Here is a 22858-nt window from a genome sequence, read left to right as displayed (position 1 = left end):
TGATTATTATCCAAATAGCATATATTCCACTTAATTAAAATAATAGCATATAAAGGATTTCCACTGGTTCAACATTCATGAGAATGTTATTTAACCTAATTACTAATAACCTTCTGTATCACCGCCGCCCCCCCCCCCCCGTAGTAAATAAAGTATGTAAGTCTTGGAAAATTTTAATTAATGAAAGTAGGAAGGGGATGTTTAAAATGCCCTGAATAGAGAAATGTCGCAAAGATTTTTTCCTCCCAATTCCCTGCTTTTGTTTTCATTTTAAGCTGCACTGGTTTTGTTTGTAAATTAAAAAAAAACAACACATACTTTTATGTAATCAGAATTGTTCATTTTACCTCCCCTGTGCCTCTATCTCTTGTTTGGCTATGAACTCTTTTCCTTTCCATAGTCATGTGAAGGGCAAGTTCTTGTATGTTCCATTAATTTGCTTATGATGTCATCTTTTATGTCTAATTCATCTACCCATCTGAAATAAATCTTGGTATACAGAGTGAAATATCGATCTATACATAGTTTCTGACTAGGTATATATAATATGACTATTTTACCAGTTTTCCCAACAGTTTGTTGAATAGTGAGTTCTTACCCTAAGAGCTGGGATTTTGAATTTATCAAATAGTCTACTCATTTGCTTCTGCATATGAACCCAATGTTTCATTAAACAACCTATTTCTTACCAAGCACCAAATTCTTTTTGACAGTAACAGCTTACAGTATAGTTTTGAGATATAGTGCTTCTAGGCCCTCTTTCTTTCCATTAAAAACATTTTTTGGGGGGATAATTCTTGACCCTTTTATTCCACTACATGGATTTTGTTGGGTTTTTTCCTAGCTCTATAAAAAGCAATTCTTTGGTTGCTTGATTGGTACAAGAACTGAATAAGTGAATTAATTTAGGTAGCATAGAAATTCTTATTATTTTCATTTAGCCTATCCACAAGCAATTAATATTTCTCTAATTATTTAAATCTCTTTTTGTGTGAAGAATGTTTTGTAATTGTGTTCATATAGTTCCTCTGTGTCTCTTGCCAGATAAGACTCCCCAGGTATTTTATAATGCCCATAGTTATTTTAAATGTAATTTCTTTACCTCTTTCTTCTGGAATTTGTTGGTAATATGCAGAAATGCTAATGATTTGTGTGGGTATGTTTTATATTCTGGAACTTTGTTAAATTGTTTAGATTAGTTGTTTTTAGCTGACTCTTTAGGGTTCTCTAAACTATCATAGCACCTGAAAAAAAAAGTGATAACTTTCTTTTCACTTAGCCATGTTCCTTCAACTTCTTTTTCTTTTCTTATTGGTACAGCTAGCATTTCAAGTACAATATTTAATAGTAATGTTAATAATGGATATCCTTGATTCACCTCTTATCTTACTGAAAAGACTTTTACTTTATTCCTATTAAAGGGATGCTGGCTCTTGTTTTTAAAGATATATACTACGTATTTTAAAGAAACCTCCATTTTTATGCTTTCTAAGTGTTTTTAACAGGAATGAGTATTGTATTCTATCTAAAGTCTTTCCTTCATCTATTGAAATAATACAATTTTGAGGTTCTATTATTAATATGGTCAATTATGCTTATGGTATTCCATATATTGAATCTTTGCAGTGTCTCTGATAAAGATCTAATTTCTAAGAAATCTATATAAGGGAACTGAATAAAACAAATGAGAATAAGAGTTGTTCTCTAATTAATAAATGGTCAAAGGATATGAATAGTTTGTCCTTCATTTTCAAAGAGCAATGGACATCATAAATGAGTGATACCTTTATCTTACCATGAATTGAATTTAAGTGAGGCAGATTAAGGATATGAATAGGCAGTTTTTAGAGGAAGAAATTGAGGCTATCCAAGGCAATTGAAAAAAGGCCCCCAAATCACTAATAACTAGATAAATGAACATTAGAAAAACTCTGAAGTACTATTCCACATTCAGATTGAGTAAGATATCAAAAAAGGGAAAATGATGAATGCTAGAGGGGCTATGGAAAAATAGGCATATTTATATGGGAGGTACAACTGTAAATTAGCCCAACCATTCTGCAAAGTGATTTGTAATTATTCCTCCAAAGCTATTAAACTGTGCATACCCTTTGATTCAGCAATATTGCTATCAGATCTATGCCCTCAAAAAGATCAAAGAGGAAAAGGACCCATATGTATAAAAATATTTATAGCAGTCCTTCAGGGTTATACTGGATCATTGCCTTGCTGAAAATGCTTCCCAGAAGAGCATCCCCACTATTGCTGTTATTTTGTATACAGTACATTTCACTCTGCTTCAGTATTGCAACCCATCTGCAGAGAAAGAACTGATAGTATCTGAAAACAGATGGAAACACATTTTTTAAATTTCTTTTTCTTTTCCTCTTTGACAATTCCTTAATCTGAAGTCTTGGGGGGTTTTGACTGTTTTCTCTCACAACTAGCTAATATGGGAATCTTACCATGACTACTCAGGTATAACTTATTTTGAATTGCTTGAGTTCTTGTGGGTGGGGGGTGGGAATGGAGGGAGGAAGAGAAGTTGGAACACAAAGTTGTAAAAAATTGACGTTAAAATTTGTTTTTACATATATTTTGGAAAATAAAATTCTATTCAAAGCAAAAAAAAATATTTATAGCAGCTTTTTTTTGTGGTGGCAAAGAATTGAATTGCTAAATAAATGATAGTATATAAATAAGATGGAATATTATTGGGGTGGGGGGGGTGTGGCCGGGCTATGTGGGTTAAGTGACTTGCCCAGGGTCATGTAGCCAGCAAGAGTCAAGTGTCTGAGGCTGGATTTGAACTCAGGTCCTCCTGAATCCAGGGCCATGCTTTATTCACTGTGCCACCTAGCTGCCCCCTATTGTGTTTTAAGAAGTGATGGTTTAAAAAAAAAAGTGATGGTTTCAGAAAAACCTAGGAAGCCTTTAAGAAACTGATGTGAAGTGAGGTGAGCAGAACCAGAACAATTTATAAAACAACAACATGGCAAAAACAATTAACTTTGACTTAGTTACTCTGATCAACACAATGATGAACCACAATTCCAAGGGACTCATGATGAAATATGTTATCCATCTCCATACAGAAATGTGAAAAACTCAGAATGCAGATCGAAACGTTTTGTGTTTTTTCTTTCCCTCTCTCACTCCCTTTTCTTTATTTTTCTTTTTTTTGTTGTTGAAGCAGGAATTTCTTTTGTATGACTATATATACATTTACAATTACTTATATATTATATATATAATATATATGTATATGTATATAATATATATATTATATATGTGTGTATATATATATATTACTATATATACATATACAATTACTTTTGTATGACTATATATACATTTACAATTACTTTTGTTTCTCTTGCCTTGGGTAGGAAAGGAAGAGAGAGGAGAAAAAAAATTCAGAACAGAAAATAAAAGTGAATCTAAAAAATATCCTGAAACCTAGCTAGGCTTGAGCTCTGCACCTGAGTAGAGAAAAGCAATTTTACAAAGAACCAGTTCATTAAAAATAAAGTAGAATTATAAGACAGGCTTTTAATCACTGTAGCAAAATCTGTGTGTGTGTGTGTGTGTGTGTGTGTGTGTGTGTGTGTGTGTGTGTGTGTGTGTGTGTATATATATATATATATATATATATATATATATATATATATATATATATAGAGAGAGAGAGAGAGAGAGAGAGAGAGAGAGAGAGAGAAATGAACTCCAAAGATATCAAGTACTAAAAACAGCAACTGAGATTAAAGTTAATCCAACAATACAAAGTCAACAATTTAATAATACAACTTTCCAATGCTGGAAGATGGGAAGTTTTAACTAGTTAACTCTATGAGAAAATTTCATAATTATACAAGAAAATGTTTAGGTAAATTTGACAAAACAGGATGACAAATTAGATTAATATAGGTAGACTATCTTCAGTCCAACAAAAAATTTCAAAAAGGATAATGACCACTAACATTCATATTTCTCTATAACATTCCTTAAAGAAATAATAAGCTTACCAAAAATATATATTTATATTTTCTGAATTAATGGTTCAATTATTTACACAACTATAATGATAAAATCTTCTAATAGTAAAGAAAAATTAATAATGTTTGGGGTTGAAGTTGTACTCAGTAAGTGCAACTACTAATAGAAAAGAGAAGCAGGAAAATACTGACAAGCAGACCAAGTTATTCCAGCACTTAAAATCTATCGCGAAATTAATAAGTTGCATTTCTTTCTTAGAAGAATAAAATTCACCAAGTTTCCTATTTCTATGATCACTATCTATGATAGACACTATTACAAATAACAATGAAATATTATACAGACATTATTTACACTCATCTGATAGGAATTCGACAGATTTGTGCTTCTGGAATGACTCATTTCTCCAAAGTGTTTTATTGGAGTAAAAAGTGATTCAGGAGTATTCCCTCCTCAACCCAAAGATTTTCACTTTACCTCCAGAAGTAGTAGTAGTAGTAGTTGTTGCTGTTGTTGTGGCTGCAGCTGCTGCCACTGCTGAAGACTGAGCAGCCCCTGTGCTGGCAGCCTGGGGGGGATCCACCACAGCTTGACTCTCTCTATCTCCTGGGATACCCTAAAACACAGAATTTCTCAAATTTAAAATTAAATTAGGTAAATACTAAATAGAATGAAAAACTTTAGAGATTTTTATAATACCAAATTGTTAACCCCTACTAATGAGTAAAGTAAGTCAAGGTTCTATCTGTATGTTAGTTGTCCCCCTGACAGTTCCAACTAACATCACCCCAAATAACAGGAGATCAAAAAGTGAAATGTATATGATTGGGAGACAGTACTGGGAAAGATTTATAGATGCTGCACAAAGCAAAAAACAAACAAACAAACCAACCTCCCCCCAAAAAAACTCACCAGAAGGTGAGTTAACATGCAAAATACCATCATTGTTGAAGGGCACCTGATCATTTTTTTAATGGAAAAAAAAAAGGACCTCATTTAAATTCTAAATTTAGAATATGTTAGGAAAATGAGGCAAACTGCGACTTATCCTTTAAATGTAATCCTGAAGTCAACAGAGATCCACAAAGATTTTGTTTTGGGGTTTTTATGGCAGGGAAAGGAAGTGTCATAACACAAGTTTTTAACAAAATTTAAAAGTCAAATGAAGGTTATTTTTTGGGGGGTAACATTCACTTTTGATTCTTTTGTGGTTGTTGCACTTTCCATTTACATTACTATAATCATTGTGTGCACTTTGCACCAGCTCATATAAATCCATTTTCTCTGTAGTCATGTTTCTTAGCAGGCATATTCTAATACATTCATGACCACAATCTGTTTAGTCATTCTGCAATTGATGGAAATTCACCCCCCCCCCAGTTTGGTGTTACCACAAAAATCAATGCTATTCTGGTACTTTGACATCCTTGGGCTATATACCTAGTAGCGGACTCTGGGTTACAAGTGATGGACATTTTAGGCACTTTCAAATTGCTTTTCAAAACAATACTGATTTCATGGCTCTACCAACAATGCACTAGAGGTGCCTATCTACCTGACTCATGACCCCTCCAACACAGACTGTTCCCATTTTTTTACATCATTTCCAATTTGAACTACAATTCTTTCAAAGAGAATGCAGACCCTTTCCTTTAAAAAAGTACAACAAACATTTATATACAGAGGGAGGGAGGAAGTAAGAGAGAGGCCAGCCTGAACCCTTGAACAAAATGGGGGCTCCAGGAGGAACTCACTGATGGGCGAAGGGGGTGGGCCTTACAGAGACGTTCCATGATGAAAAAGGCCAGCAGGGATCCTTGGATGTTCTAGGACAAGGAGGCCCTAGGCATTAAGGGAAGTTCTGGGATGACTATATACTACTTTAACTGTGGCACTCTCCTGTGAGTCTATTCCTGAACCATTTCTTCAGTTTATGTTTCATATATCAAGCCAACTCCAAAGCATTTATTTTCCAATAGATTTATCAAAGTATATGTAACACTCATTGCATTTTTAAAACTTTGGATTGACAGTTAAAGCCATTTAATAATGGGAAAGCCAAGAAATTTTTAGACCACACTAGAAAAACTAAGGCCCTAGCAAGTTGATGCCAAAACTAGTGTCAAATAAGACTCATCTAGCTCTAAATTGATCTGGAGTACAAAGGAATGAAAAGACAATTTTAAACAGGCCTCAGCCAACAAGAGCATTTGAACTATCACAGGTTACAATATGACAAATCCATATCATTTGCAGTTACAGATGTCTAAATTTCACCTACAGGTAAATTAGTAAATAACAGTTTTACACAAACCACAGCTATTTATCCATTTATATATAGCAAATAGGGGAGGGTGTGGTGCTGTGGCAGCTTGGTGTAGTAAAAAAAAAAAAAGCACTGGACTAAGATTAAGAAGTTTGATTGAACAAGCATTTATTAAGTGAGTACTATATACATATACAAAGTGCTAGGAATACAAAGACCATCCCTACCCTCAAAAGTAACTTCTGGATTCCAGTCTGTCTTGTTACCTGTCAAATCAGATTCCACCTCGGGCAAATGCCTGAGTCGTTATACGCTGATTTTTAAGATGTTTCAATACCATCCACTTAACCTCATGAAAGCACTTCCTCAATTACCCCCTCCCCTGCAAAGTGTGGTATTAATGGAAGCCCCCCAAAAGAAAAATAGCCTCAAGACCACAGTTACTAACAATCTCAAAAAGATTTCAAAATATAAAAAAGGTAAAAATAGATGATTAAACCATTTTGTCATTTAAAAATATTATCCTAAATATACTATCAACTTAAAAGTAAGTTCTATTTTAACAACTTATGAGGGCAGCTAGGTGGTGCAGTGGATAAAGCACCAGCCCTGGATTCAGGAGGACCTGAGTTCAAATCTGATCTCAGACACTTGATACTTACTAGCTATGTGACCTTGGGCAAGTCACTTAACCCTCATTGTTCCCCACCCCCAAACAACTTATGAAAGGTAAATCCATTTTGTACCAAGTAAATAATGCCTTTGCCTATAGATGGATATTTATTACCACAAAATACCAAGAGACTGGTTAACAGGATAAAAGAACATATTCACTGTAACCAAAAAATTGCCAGAGGTCATGCAAAAATAAAGAGGATTCTTCTATCATTAGTGACACACAATGCTCCAAATCTGCCCCCCACTCTTGTTCCACTGTATTTGTGAGATAGAACTGTTGGATTAAAAAAACCAAAACACTTAAATAAAGGTCTCCTCAAATAATTTACCATCCTCTGCTTTTGTTTGGACACAGTTGGGTCAAATGCGCATCTAATTGTAGGATAACAGCATTTATTTATATCACTGAGATCACCTGGCCTTACTCTATTTGTACAAATGAGGAAACTAACACCTATATTATGCTTAAGCATGGTGCCTGGCACATAGCAGGTAGTTAATAAATATTTGTTGACTGGCATCATGGAAGAGACTGTTGAGGTAGTGAAGTGGAACAGGAATTTGAACCCAGCTTTTCTGGTGTCAACATTAGTTCTCATATCAATGAGGGAAGCCTAGAAACACACTTCAGTTCATATATTTAAAATTTGTTTTGGTACTTCCTGAGCTCCACAGTCTTTCAAAGATCACTCACTGCCAGCAGCTTAATCAATAGCATTAGCTAGTTCTTTCAGTATGCTAATTTGTCAAAATCTGGTGACTTGAAACTCATCAAGAACGCTTGGCTTCTCTTTTATTAGATTTCCTACTTATCTTGGACTTTAATTCCCTATTGCCATTTTTATTCTGCACTTTCCAGTCCACAAATTATCCAAACAACAGTTTGGTATGTATTTACCAAACTCAAGCATTTCATTTTTCTATGCTTGGTTTAAAAATACTCTCCCTGAAGATTTTCTTATAATTTTTCCACTGCCTATCTTACTACACAATACTACTCACTATTTCATTCTGCACATATCACTCCACCCCAACTCTCCTTTAATAAGATATATCATCCCAGAGCCATATTCCCATTCAGTAGGTCCAAACTTTTTTTCTATTTCAAACTATAGTTTTAGGAACTCAAGTCTTTATTAGATCTCCATCTTTTAAACCGGGACAAATAGCAGCCTCAATACCCCCTTAGCAAGAAGCTATATCCACTAAAATGTCTCTTATCTGTGACCTTTGCTACCAGCTAAAATTTCTTCTAGTGGCTAAACTTTCTTCTATTTACACCCATGGATTTCCATCATCATTTTGGGGAACCCAAATATCTTTCTCCCACAGAAGTCAGTCAGCTCCATCTGCCTTAGGAAGAGATTCATACCTATCATTTAGCACCAAGTGTTCAGTCATCCTTTTCCTTCCTTTTCTCTCTCATCTTATGGCACATCCCCCGCCCCCAACCCCCAAACCATCTGACCTGAATCCCTGAAACTACTCCAGATTCTTTCTTTTCTTTGTTTCCACACTGGAACCCTTCTTTCTTTTTGTAAAGTACACTTTATTAACTTAATAACTTGAAAAATGGAAAGGCATACTTTGAAGCCCTTTACCTTCCCTTCTATGACACAGATCAATACAGACGGCAATTACTTAGCTACTATTGCTTACACTGTTGTAGTTTATTGCAAAATTCTTCCTTTTCTCTAGACATGCCACAAACAAGATGTTTAATCCAACCTGTGTTTTACAAATGAGCAAATTGATCCTAGAGAGCTTAAATGACTTAATCAAGATCACATAGCTTGATGTTGTAGGGCCTCAGTGAAACTAAGTATATTTGTTTGAAGGTGGAAGTAGGATGTAAAAGCAAGAGAAGAACCCAGCTATTTTTAAATAAATAGAATCTTAGAAGGGATGTTAGGCATCATCTATTCCAACTACCTACCAGATGCTGGAATTTATTATACAACATTTCCTACTCGATCATTCAGTAACTGGTAGCTCAATCTATTCAACAAGGCACTCACTCCATTCTATTTCCAGACAACTTTCATTGTTAGGAGTGCTCATACAATGGCTTCTCAAAAATATTTCATCTACACTCTCCTTTTAGCTGCCAGGGAGTCTGAGACAATGCTCATTTTTGTTGGCTTGAGGGAAATCCAGATAGATGTGATTCTGTTCAAAATTTGGAAGGAAATGGGGAAACCTTTTCCACTAAGAACATAACTGGGAAGGTATATAGTCTCCTGCAAGACACTACAAGTCAACCCTTTGCCCAAGAATTTGGCCAGTTCATAGAGAGGAAGAAACATTTCATTCTACACTAGCAGAGTAAATTGATATTACTTATTTCCAAAAAACAAAGAACTGCTGAAGTTACAGCCTTACAACAGTGCTGTTCCCTAAAGAGACCATGGAGAGATTTTCTGAATTTCTGTGAACCTAGGCTATACAGCTACCTTAAGCAGGGAATATATTGAACAAGTCCTAATCATTTGCACTAATGAGGAAAGTGATTGCATAGGTAAACTAAATAACAGTTTTGAAAGGATTTGTTTGATTCAGCTGGCAGCTATGATATCCTAAAATATTCTCTTCAGGATTACTGTGAGTCTGCATTCCTTGAGTACCTGACTGATAAGGGCAGGTGGCTCAGATGCTTGTTCGAGAGTAAGTGAAAGATGTTCTGGGTTTAATATTTACCAGAGGTAATTAACAAAGGATAACTGAACCTGAATCAGAATTAGCAAGCCTATTTTTTTCAAAAGGGTGACCCGAGAATGATCAAGGTAAATTTCTAGATAATGATTTCCAAAACACTTTCCCATGGTCTTTAAGCAAAGGCTTGATAACTAACCACTCACCAGCAATATTTTACAGAGCATTCCCCTAAACTAGCATTGGACTAAAGAAACTTGGGCTCAGAGGATGAATTAATTTTCTCAAAGCCACCTGGATAGTGACTAGCAGAGCTAAGTTGGAACCGAATCCAGGGTTTTCCCACTATACATCAAGTTTCCTCCAAATCTGATAGTCTATGGATTCTATACTATCAAGTGCCTATGAGTTCCTCTAGGGAAATGGCAAAGCCGGAAACCCCAATTCAATTCCTGTTCACCTTACAGAGGTTACCTGATATTCCGAACACTCATCACATCCATTTCACATTAATTTCAGTTTACAAAGCACCACTTACGTCATATAGACTAGGGGTCTATTCCTGACAGTGTGAGGGATAGACAAAAAGAACTTTGCCTGTCCACAAATGGGATTCCTTCAATTTCTCACTGATTCTTTGAAGACACATTTATTTATAAACGAAGAGGCCAAGTCATAGTGACGCATGAGTCACAGTAAGACATTTGGGCAACTACTCAAGGGAGACATAAATGCTGAATGTAACTAACTTACAGGTGAATGATTTGACACTAGACCACTTTGTAGAGTTTGGACCTCTAATAAAACTGAAAAGTTTAGGAATGGTAAAACTATTCATTTATACATCTGGATTATTTTTAGAAAGAAATAATGAATCTTATAGAAAGAGGGAAAGAAGCGGGGAAAAAAGAAGGAAGGGATATTAAAAAAAAAGAAAAGAAAAAAGGGAAGCAGTAAGATAAAACAAACTGCTCACCATTAAAAGATATTCCACTGCTCTATCAGGGTTGTTGAAACTGGCTCTCAATGCTGCAATTACTTGCTCTCGCTCATAACCCATTGACATGATCTCAGTCACCATATTTTCATAGGATTGGCCCGTCACTGGAAATGGGAGAAAAAGAGGATGCAGAAGATCACAATTAAAGTACATTAATAAAACTTGATGCATTCAATGACTGGACAAGACCTCCACTGAAAGTGCAGATTTGGCAATTCTTAAGTTTTGTTTTTTAGATTTTAAGAATTTTCACATTTTGTACTAAATAACAAAGTAACAGGAGAAATATACAAAGTTTTCTCAGATAAGGGGCTTATCTTGTATTCTATTTTACTTATTTTTGTATAATAAGCATTTTTAAAAAAAAGTTTTAAGTTCCAAATTCTATCCATCCCTCCTTCCCTCCTCTCTTCCCTCCCTGAGGCAGTAAGCAATCAGGTATAGGTTATACATGTGCAATTATGTAAAACATTACCATATTAATCATTTTGTACAAGAAAACTCAAATAAAAGAAAAAAAATTTTTTAATAGAGTGAAAAATAGCATGCTTCAGTCTGTGTTCAATAAATATCAGTTCTTTCTCTGAAGGTAGATAGTATACTTTATCATTAGTTTTTTGGGATTGTCTTAGATCATTGTATTGCTGAGAACAGTTGTCATTCACAGTTCTTCAAACAATATTGCTGTCACTGTACACATTCTTCTCCTGGTTCTACTCCCTTCACAATACATCAGTTCATATGAGTCTGTCCAGGTCTTTCTGAAATCATCCTTACTTGTCATTTCTTATAGCATCAATAATATTCCATTGCAATCATATACCACAGCTTGTTTAGCCATTCCCCAATTGATGGCCATTCCTTTGATTTCCAATTCTTAGCCACTACAAAAAGAGAAGCTATAAATATTTTTGTACATGTGGGTCCTTTTCCCTTTTTTATGATCTCTCTGGGATACAGACCTATTACTGATATTTCTGGATCAAAGAGCATGCAGTTTTTTGTTTTGTTTGTTTGTTTGTTTGTTTGGGGTGGGGAAGAGCGAGCCGCCAGGGCAATGAGGGTTAAGTGACTTGCCCAGGGTCACACAGCTAGTAAGTGTCAAGTGTCTGAGGCAGGATATGAACTCGGGTCCTCCTGAATCCAGGGCCGGTCCTTTACCCACTGTGCCACCTAGCTGCCCCCCTATGCACAGTTTTATAGCCCCTTGGGCATAGTTCCAAATTGCTCTCAAGAACGGTTGGATCAATTCACAACTCCACCAACAGTGGATTTAAGTGTCCTAGTTTTCCCACATCCCCTTCAAAATCTACCCTTTTCCATTTTTTGTCATATTAGCCAATTGGATAGGTGTGAGGTGAGAACTCAGTTGTTTTAATTTGCATTTCTCTGATCAGAAGTGATTTAGAGCATTTTTTCACATGACTATAGATAGCTTTGATTTCTTTGTCTAAAAACTACCTGTTCATATCCTTTCACCATTTACCAATTGGGGAACAACTTGTACTTTTATAAATTTTACTCAGGTCTCTATATATGAGAAATGAGGCCTTTATCAGAAATACTTGTTTCAAAAATTCTTTCCCAGTTTTCTGCTTTTCCATATAACCTAGGTTTAATTTAATTTTGTTTGTGCAAAAATTTTTAAATTTTATATAATCAAAATTATCTATTTTACATTTTGCATTGCTCTCTGTATCTTCTTTGGTCCTATATTTTTCCTGTCCATAAATCTGACAGAAATTATTCTACGCTTTCTTAATTTCCTTATGGTATCTATCACCCTTTATGTGTAAACCATATACCCATTTTGAACTTATTTTAGTATACAGTGTGAGATGTTAGTCTATACCTAATTTCTGCCATACTGGTGGGTTTTTTTTTTTTTTCAGTTTTCCCAGCAGTTTTTGTCTAATAATGACTTTTTCTTCCAAAAGATTAGATCCTTGGGTTTATCATATACTAGATTACTATAGTGTAATTCATACCTATTCTATTCCACTGATTCACCACTTTATTTCTTAGCTGGTATCAGATTGTTTTGATAATTACTACAATTTGAGATCAGATACTGGTAGTCCTCCCTCTTTTACATTTTTCATTGATTCCCTTGATATCCTTGAGCTTTTGTTCTTCCAGGTGAATTTTATCATTTTTTTCTAGTTCTATAAAATATGTTTTGATAGTTTAATTGGCATGGCACTAAATAGATTAATTTACGTAGGATTGTAATTTTTATTGTATCGGCTGAGCCTACCTACCGATGAGCAATTAATATTTTTCCAATTGTTTAGACCTGTCTTTATTTGTGTGAAAAGTGTTTTATAGTTGTGTTCACATAGTTCCTCGGTTTGTCTTAGCAAGTAAATGCCCAAGTATTTTATATTGTCTGTTATTTTAAATGGAATTTCTCTTCGTATCTGTTGTTGCTGGTTATCTTGTATTGTAGCTCAAACATTATTACATTTATTATGTACATTATATACAAAACTAATAGTTTCATGCATGTCAACCAATAAGTTCATTTCTGAATTTATTCAGTTTCCTAAAAGACTGAAATTTAACCTAAGTGTTGCTAGGGAAATACTAACAAAGGGAGCCAGGAGATCCTAAAGTAGTTTAAAGTTCTATTTAGAGAAAGCTCTTTTGGAGAAAAAAACAAAACAAAACATCAAACCACTGGGTAGAAGTAAGAAGATCTGGCTTGGAAAGTCAGAAATAAACATTTAAGGGAATCCTAAGACTTTGATATGAAGAGGAAAGAAAGTACCCTCAATTTCCCTCACTACCAGCTGGATTAAAAAAAACACCCCTAAACAAATCCAGACAAATGAAAACTCCGTGTTAAAACACATTCCTCTACAAATTTGGTAGGTGAAGAAAACATGAGGAATGACATAATCCATAATGATTTTATATACATAAGGTAGAGGAATAGCAAGAGGAACTGGTCATTTCAAATAAATATAAAAAAGGTGAGTTTTTGAAGAGGGTGAATGTTATTAAGGTATCTAATCTATTTACTCTTAAACTGTTCAGAGGACTAAAACACAAGACAAAGTTGCTAACATTTCATTAGATGAAAGGTGATTCTGCCCAGGTCTCTAAGTTACAGTATTGTACAATGGAGTAGGTATATGTTTGGGGTTATCGGCACATCCTTCAGCTACAGGAGAAAGATCCCAGGAGCATAAACTCAGGGTCTAAATGTGGATGCTCTCTTATTTCAAGTCTCTTTGTTGCTCAAGAAAGTCTTGGGGGGGGGGGGGCAGTGTTGTTGTTGATAGAGCAAGTGGTAAGAGAAGATAAGATAGCCAACAGAAAAATACAGCAAAATGTAGTTAGCTGAACCATGCTCTGATTCAGCCTGATAAATTTGTTCACAAATAAAATCTGGCTTCATTAACAAAAGTTAAAACAACAAGCTTTTGTTAAGTGCCTGTTGTTGCCAGGCTCTATGCTAAGTGCTGGAGCTATAAAAAAGGGCAAAGTCTCTGTGTTTTCAAGTGGTTTATAATTTAATGGTTAAGTAAAAGCCATACCTCAGTAACAACAAAACCCAAGCTATCTGCTCCTTAGAGTCCAAAAGAACACAGTATCTATAGAGGGAAGAGACTATTTTATTTTTGGTCTTTGTATTCCTAGGGCAAAACACAATGCTTTGCAATATAGTAGGTGTTTAGGAGGTAAGGAAGCACAGATTTACAAATGGGGAGCTAATTGGAACAATTTTAGTGAACAAGGAAAGTAAGTACCAATTTAAGGGAACTCAACAGGAAATTCCTTCTACCAATGCAGATTGTTTTGTTGTTATTAACGATAAGGACTATAATTTTACAAAGAGCTTTAATGTTTGCAGAGCACTTTACAGATAATAGCATTTAACTCACAGAAAATGAGATAATTTATCAATCCTCCCTATTTGACAGATGAAGCTGAGAGGTCAGGTGACTTGTTCCGGGACACCCACACCCACACCACCCTCTCTTACCTCATAAGCATTTGAGGCAGGATTCAAATTCAGGTCTTCCTGACCCCACGTCCAATGAGCTATCGACTAAGCTAGATGGCCTCACTTGATCCAAACTAATCTGCAATTTTGTCTAAGAACTGCTATGGGCAAGTTAAGTGACTTGTCCAGGATCACCGAATATGTATCAGAAGTGGAACTAATCTATAAGGTCTACCTGATTCATCAAAGGGCTAGCTCTCTCTCTACGCTATGTCACCTTTCAAACACAGTATTTACCAGTACATATTTTACTCTGGGAGGCTGAGAAGCAAGATGAATCAGGGAGTTATATAGTCAGGAAATGTTCTTTTCATCCAGTGACACTGACCTCCTTGATGTTCCTCAGCTGCCTTCCCCATGAATGGAATGCTCTTCATCTCTGTTTCTTGGCTTTCTTCAAATCCCAGCCAAAGTCCCACCTTCTACAGGGCTAGCCTTTCCAGATCCCTGTTTACTCTAATGTCTTCCCTCTGCTAATTATTTCCCATTCATTCTGTATCTAACTTGTTTTTACATAATTAGTTCCATGCATTTTTCTTTTTGTTGTATCCCCAGCATTTACCACAATACCTGGCACATAATAGGAATGTTTAATGACTAACTGTTCTACTTCCTAAACAGTTTTAATGCAATTAGACTCAATTCTAGAGACTTCAATTGAAAGTACAGATCTAAAGTATAGAATATACTTCTTTTCCTTATGAAAAAGACAAATTTGGATAGCATTTAATCAAGACACAAAAGAAATGCAACAATCTCCATTCTTATCTGAGAAAAAGCTGAAAATAGATATCCTAAGGATAAAAAAACCAGAACTTGGGGCAGCTAGGTGGCACAGTGGATAGAGCATTGGCCCTGGAGTCAGGAGTACCTGAGTTCAAATCCAGCCTCAGACACTTGATGAGCTGTGTGACCCTGGGCAAGTCACTTAACCCCAACTGCTTCTCTCTCTCTCTCTCTCTCTCTCTCTCACACACACACACACACACACACCAAAACAAAAAACCAGAACTTTATAAATATTCTTTACTTTCTACTACAGAAAAATGAAGATAGTATACTGTGGCAACACTAGGGACGTTTTTCCCCTTCAGGGAAAAGGATGCTAAGGTGATGATATTAAAAGTGTTTATGCCCCATCGGCAAATATCAGGAGAGGGGTAAATGGGAGGGAAATAATAACTGCAACCTTCAATTTCTAACTATTGTTTTCTGGCCAGGAGATAACTGATCCTGGCATTTCATGCAGTTCCAAATCATAAAAAGTTCCTGAATATTTTTTTTCTGTGTCATTTGGTGAAAACAATGTCATTCTCATAGATTACTGACACGCAGCAGCTTGCTGTAGTGGACTAAACACCGAATATGTAATCAGAGGACATGGGCTTGAGCCCTGGCTCCCAGAATTCTGAATGAACTTCAGCTTTCTCATCATTAAAGCAGGAATAAATATTACTTGGGCTACTTCTTTCAAAGAGTTGTAAGGAATCTGCTCCATAAACTTTAAAGCACTATATAAACAGGAACTACTTATCATCACTACCACCATCATCAATATTTGAATACTTTACAAGGCAACCTGCTAGATGGCATAATAAACTTTTAATCAAAGACAGTGTTTATCATAAAGGAAATTACAATTTAATCATAATGGTAATGACAAAACGGATATTTATACAGTGCTTTAAGGTTTACACAACTTTCTTCATTTGCACTGGGAGGCGGGTAGTACAAATGTCACTATTCCCATTTTACAGATTGCAGAAAGAGGCTCAAAGGCAGATTGCCAAGGTAGCACACCTACACTGGGAAGAGGTAGTCCCAAAACTCAAAAGCATGTCTCATCATGTCAGATCTTTAACACAGATAACAATACAGCAAAAGTAGCTTACCATTTATATAGCATTTTAAAGTATTCTACAAAAATTGTGTAGGATTGGTGCTCTTATATTACTCTCCATTTTAAAGATGAGAAAACTGAAGCTTAGAGGTTAATGCTCAGGGTCTCACAGAAAAAGTCTTGAGACTAGATTTGAACCCAGGTCTTCCTCACTCTAAGTCCTCTTCTACTATAATACTTAACAGCTAATATTAATATAAAGATTAAAGATTGTTTGCTTCTGGGGAAGGGGAACCGAGAGAGGTATAAGTCCAATAGGTGAAGGTCGTAAATGTGGAATAAAAAAGTAGAAGGATGCTAGTCAACAAGCACTGAAGTATAGAAGCATTTATATAAGCATTCAATCTGTATCAAGCTATGTTAAGCACTGAGGATACGAAAAAGGCAGAAGCATAGTCCCTGCTCACATTCTATGGAGGAAACAACATACAAATCATTAGGTAATAACAATAACAACTGCTAATATTTATATAGTGCTTATTATGTGTTAAAGCACCATGCTCAAAACTTTTTCATCTCATTTGCTCTGCACTACAATCCTTAGGAAGTAGTGCTATTATCACCCCTATTTTATAGTTGAGGAAACTGAGGTTAAAAACAGGTTAAGTGATTTGCTCAGGGTCATACTGTTAGAAGAGTATGAGGTTATATTTGAACTTAGGTCTTCCTGACTCCAGACTAGCACTTTATTCATTATGTCACCTCACTGCCCATTGAATATACAGAGTGAGCTAAAAGTCATGAAGGGGTTTGATGTTTCTATAACTTTTTGGAAATTATTTTTTGTCATCTACAAGATTTGATTTTTCATTTATATATGTATGTATATATACTGTATATGATGCTATGTTATTATGAATTTAAAAAAATATTTATTAGATATTTGTGCATTTTGACCCACTCTGTATATACAGTGTAAATGGGAGGCAGTCACAGAAGGAACTATAGAAAATTGGATTGGGGTAGAGGCTGGAAGAAAGCCAGAGGAGCCATGAGGAAAAGAATGAAAGTTGGGGAACAGCTAATGATATGTGGATGGGAATGAAGCATAAGATCAGAAAGGTCAGAAGGGATCAGGATGTGAAAAGTTTGAGAAGCCAAATAAAGAATTTTATATTTGATTCGAAAGCTATAGAGAGCCACTAAAATGTAGTGAGTGTGAGATTATATGATCTAACATGTGCTTTAGCAAATTCACTTTGGTAGCAGAACGGAGGACCCACCAGTCAGAAAGTTCTTTCAATAGACTAGATGTGAGGTGATAAGAGGCTGAACTAGGGTGGCAGCTGTTTGAAAAAAGGAAATGTATTTGGGAGATACTGACAACCAATCTCCATATATTGGGGAGGCTCTCTCCTTTAGTATGATTCCCACCTTAGAAAATTCTCAAGGATATGGTATATATGACATGTAAAAAGATTTTTCATGTAAATTTTACCTTTTATAAAATATACAGTCCTAACCTTAAAAGCTCCAATAAGTTACCAATATACCTTGACTCATAGGCAGGTTTTGAATTAAAGGAAAAGCAGTTATTTTTTGTTTTGTTTTGAGGGGCAATGAGGGATAAGTGACTTACTCAGGGTCATACAGCTAGTAAGTGTCAAGTGTCTGAGGCAGGATTTGAACTCAGGTCCTCCTGAATCCAGAGCTGGTGCTTCATCTACTGCGCCACCTAGCTGCCCCCCAAAAGCAGTTATTTTTGAACAGTCTGTATACCTCAAAAGAAGTTCAAATATTCCTTCACTCACTTCATAAGCTCTTTTCAGTCTAAGAACTACTCTTTAAATTTAAAAGGACTTTTTCCAGGCATTGGATTTTATTAAAAAATTACATTCCAGGCAGCTAAGATCTGGATTCAGGAGGACCTGAGTTCAGGTCTGGTCTCAGACACTAAACACTTACTAGCTGTGTGACCCTGGGCAAGTTACTTAAACCCTCATTGCCCCCCTCCCCCCCAAAACCCCTCAAAAACCAAAAACCCCAACATGCCATTTTTATTGATACCTTTTATTTTGATGCCAGGCATCGGAAAGCAACCTAAACCACTCTATAAGTAAGCGAATCTTCTTGTCAAGAAAATGGATAAAAATCCTTATTTACAAAATGTATAATTAAGCAGAACATATGTTTTAAAAATAAAGTATTCATGGGGGCCGCTAGGTGGCGCAGTGGATAGCGCACTGGCCCTGGAGTCAGGAGTACCTGAGTTCAAATCTGGCCTCTCAGACACTTAACACTTACTAGCTGTGTGACCCTGGGCAAGTCACTTAACCTCAATTGCCTCACCAAAATAAATAAATAAACAAATAAACAAACAAATAAATAATTCATGACAAATGGCATGGTCCTTTAATAGGTTAACATAATTTAATTACAAAACTTTTATGAAGGCTCTACATCTTCCCCAAATTAGCAAAAATAAAGGAAAGTAAGTCAAAACTCACCAAGAGCACTCGTTGCATCTTCAAAAAGGTTTGACCGAGAAGAGTCACCCAGGGTACTGTAACAAGAAAAATTCCATTTTAAAATGTATACAACTTAAAAGTTACAGAAGCTATACTTAACACATGAAAGAGAAAAATTGCATTTCAATCACATAACAAATGTTTTCTTTACAAATAAATTAAGGAAGCATAAATTCTACAAAGTAAAAATAGCCATCTATGTGGACTAATAGAAAAGTTTCCCTTTTGGGGAGAGTTCTTTGAAGTCCTTCTTCAATCTAAGAAGCTATCACTTTCACATGAGCTAAGAAATTAAATACTTTCCATGTGCATAGCAGATTTTTGGGGGGCAGATATTTATTAAATGTTTGTTGAGGGGCAGCTAGGTAGCACAGTGGATAGAGCACCGGCCCTGGATTCAGGAGGACCTGAGTTCAAACTCAGCCTTAGACACATGACACTTACTAGCTGTGTGACCCTGGGCAAGTCACTTCACCCCAATTGCCTCAGGAAAAAAAAAATGTTTGTTGAATTACTATGTTGCATAAGAGCAAAAGGACAAAACAGTCAAGTTTCCGTAAGGGAAGGAGTTTATATATCGAATCCTCCTCCCTCAAAAGAATATAAATAGATGAGAGTGTGTGTGTGAGAGAGAGAGAGAAAGGAGGGAAAAAACCCTTAACCTACAAGAATTAAGGAAGGTTTTCCTTCACAGGACATGATTTATGAGCTGAGCCTCGAATGTGTATCCTAACAAATAGGAGAGGTTGGACAAGAGTGCATTATAATCATATAATCAAACACTGAAGAAGTGGAAGATGGAATACTGTATTTGTAAATACAGCAAGAAGGCCAGGTTGCTTGGAAAACTGTGTGTGAAGGGGAACAACATAAAATTAAGCTGGAAAGGTAGAGTGGAACTGGATTGTGAAGGGTGTTAAATAACAAACTTTTGCATTTTGTCCAAGAGGCAAGGAGGCCATTTAGGGTCCTTGAGCAAGGAAAGACTTCTGGTTGAGGAAGATTACTTCAACAGTTGTGTAGAGAATGGGTTACAGAGGCTTCAGGCTAGAAGGTCGAAGTCCAAATTAGGAGGCAGTTCCAACAGCTCAGGTGAGAGGCGATGAAAGGCTGAAGTAAATTGGTAAATGGAGAGAAGGGGGTGAACAAGAGAGATGTTGTAGAGGCAGAATTGAAAAGACTTGGCAATTGACTGGATCAAGGTTGTGAATCTAGACACATGAAGGGATGGATGGTACCCTTAACAGAAGTAGGGAATTATAAAGAAGGGGTAGGTTTAAGGAGAAAAGACAATTATTTTGCATATGTTGGTTTTGAGATCCCTACAGAACCTATAATTGGAAATGTACCAAAAGACAGTTGGTAAAAGAAGACTATAACTTAGGAGAGATGAGGGCTAAATATAACCTGAATTTTGCCACCTTTAAGAGTTGTTTCCCTTTCTATTACTGTGTATATTGCTCTCCTGATTCTATTAATTTTCTCACATTTTTAAACAAGTCTTCCCAAATTGCTGCAAATTCTTTATTTTGTAATTTCTTATGGCACAATAATTCTATTGTAGTAATACCACAACTTGTTCAGTCCCCACTCCCAACCTACCCCCACCAATCAATGCTATAGTGGTGCCTTGTATAACTATTTTTACTTCTTAAATAAATCTCTACTTGCCCAGGCTGCACATTATATCTAACCAAGGTGGGTCCTTCAAGTCAAAGTTTTTACTCACATCATCACAAATGCATAGATGAAACCTTTCTCCTTTCCACTAAAATCCATCTCTTTATGTAAATTGTTTATCCAGCACCATTTCCAAAAACCTCCTTTAGCACAGCTACCTAATACAACTAGTATTCTATCTGATCCACTTATTTCCTTATAGCAGTTACTATGAAAGTTTATTTATCTGTACATATTTATGTTGAGGTAGTGTGATGTATATGGATAGAAAGCTTGCCTTGAAGTCAGGAAAACCTGTGTTCAAGAAGTACTTCTGCTATGCACTAGCTGGGTGAACACAAATAAGTCACTTCACTTTTCAATGCCCTAAGCAATTCTAGAGGACTAAAAGTTACAATAAAGTGATAATCTGCAGAGGTGGAGTTTCCACAGTGTTAAATTCTCTGTACACAATGAAATCACAGGTCTGAAACAAATTAAAAAAATATATATACCTCATTAGCATAAATTTTAACCCCCCAAAAGTCATAAACCAGGGCAATGTGCCTCTTATTGTCACTGATTTTTCCCTGTTTTGACCTCATATATTGAAGAGCCAAAGAGAATGGGATAGGAACAGAATGCTAGTACTAGCCAGTTGTATGTTTTTGTACCAATTTCCCCATGATTTAATTTCTCTGCTGACAGCTATGTATAATGGCAGTTGAGGAATATCACTCTTAAGGTAATCAATTCTTTTCTGTTATTTTCACTATAATGCTTTTTTTTTTTTTAGGGAGGCAATTGGGGTTAAGTGACTTGCCCAGGGTCACACAGCTAGTAAGTGTTAAGTGTCTGAGGCCACATTTGAACTCAGGTACTCCTGACTCCAGGGCCGGTGCTCTATCCACTGTGCCACCTAGCTGCCCCCACTATAATGCTTTTTAAGAACCTTCAGTACCTCAGACACCCCCAGCTCCTTTAGAATCCTGAATGTAAAATCAAAACTCTATCCCCCAAATTATGTCAAAATATTTATTAAGTTCACTAATGCTGATGTTTAGACATTATAATCGGCACATCAACAAAATTTACTTAAGGTGTTCACGTCAAGTTCTTGAATATGAAAATATTAAGAGATGCTTTATATTAACCAAAACTAAAGAAGGACCATATCAAAATCCTATCTTCAACAGGAACTATATAAAGTATATCTAAGTACGTGATAAGTCCTTACTATGGAAGATGATAGCAAAACTCTTTCTGGATACAATACCCCTAATTAATGAAGTCCAACTTGTTTGTCAAACTACTTAGTCACATTGAATTTACAGTCTACTATATCTTCCATATCTCTCACACAGGAACAACAATCTAGCCAAGTCTTCTTTGTATATGACTATACAAAGTGTACCTGTCAAGGTTCTTGCTGAATTCTGGAGCTGCTGTCCATGTGTATGCTAACCCCACCAAACAGGTTAATAATTTGGTAAGTAGTAACAACTATGTTTTCATATAGGACAAAGACAAAAATGTCAAACTACAGAGAGCCAAGGAAAAATACACGGGACACTCCACTCAAAACATCCCTCCAACCCCACATTTATTACTTACTCCACTGATTTGACTAGTTCCAAAATCCATCAAGTGTACTACTATACTGTGACTTAAATGTCATGTTAAAATCCTAATACACTATTGTTTTTGACAGTCCTCTGATCTCCCAGTCTCCAAATCATATTTTAAAACAATGGGTTACTCAGGCAGTAACCTATTCTTGATGAATGCCTCCTTGTCTTTTTGTAATAATCACTTTCATTTACTAATGTTTTGCAGAAATTGTCAGGAATGGCTGCCAAAACCACGGGAATAAAGTTTGTGGGGAGAAAGGGAAGGAAATAACCACTTATTAAGCACCTACCACATTAGGCATTGTGCTAAGCTCTTTACAGATATTATTTCATTTGATTTTAACAACATCCCTGTGAGATGATTGCTATTATTATTCCCATTTCACACTTGAGGAAGAAGCCTGGAAGAGGGGTTAAGTGACATATAGGGTCACATAGCTAATAAATGCCTGAGCTGAAAGTGAATTCAGGTCTTCTTGAGGAACCCATCCTTAACTTCATTTCCCATTAGTTTCTCCCCTTGACTCCAACTTCAAGAACACCATGCCTCCCTTTGGATAAAGGCATCACCTGAAATCTGATCCAGCTTTGATCTC

General features: G+C 35.9%; 1 protein-coding gene across 2 annotated transcripts in view; it reads right to left on the bottom strand.

Annotated features, from left to right (window-relative positions):
• RAD23B (RAD23 homolog B, nucleotide excision repair protein) overlaps positions 1-22858 on the bottom strand; it is a 92763-nt gene that overhangs the window by 7016 nt on the left and 62889 nt on the right. For both annotated transcript variants that reach the window (XM_043963840.1, XM_043963849.1), the window contains exons 5-7: positions 18952-19007; positions 10569-10696; positions 4474-4612 (exon numbers count right to left, since the gene is read on the bottom strand). In XM_043963840.1, the coding sequence (XP_043819775.1) occupies positions 4474-4612; positions 10569-10696; positions 18952-19007 (323 nt within the window). The remainder of the gene's footprint in view (positions 1-4473; positions 4613-10568; positions 10697-18951; positions 19008-22858) is intronic.

This window comes from Dromiciops gliroides, chromosome 1 (genome assembly GCF_019393635.1).
Source record: "Dromiciops gliroides isolate mDroGli1 chromosome 1, mDroGli1.pri, whole genome shotgun sequence".
Lineage (NCBI taxonomy): Eukaryota > Metazoa > Chordata > Mammalia > Microbiotheria > Microbiotheriidae > Dromiciops > Dromiciops gliroides.
This window is presented reverse-complemented; position numbering and strand designations above follow the sequence as displayed.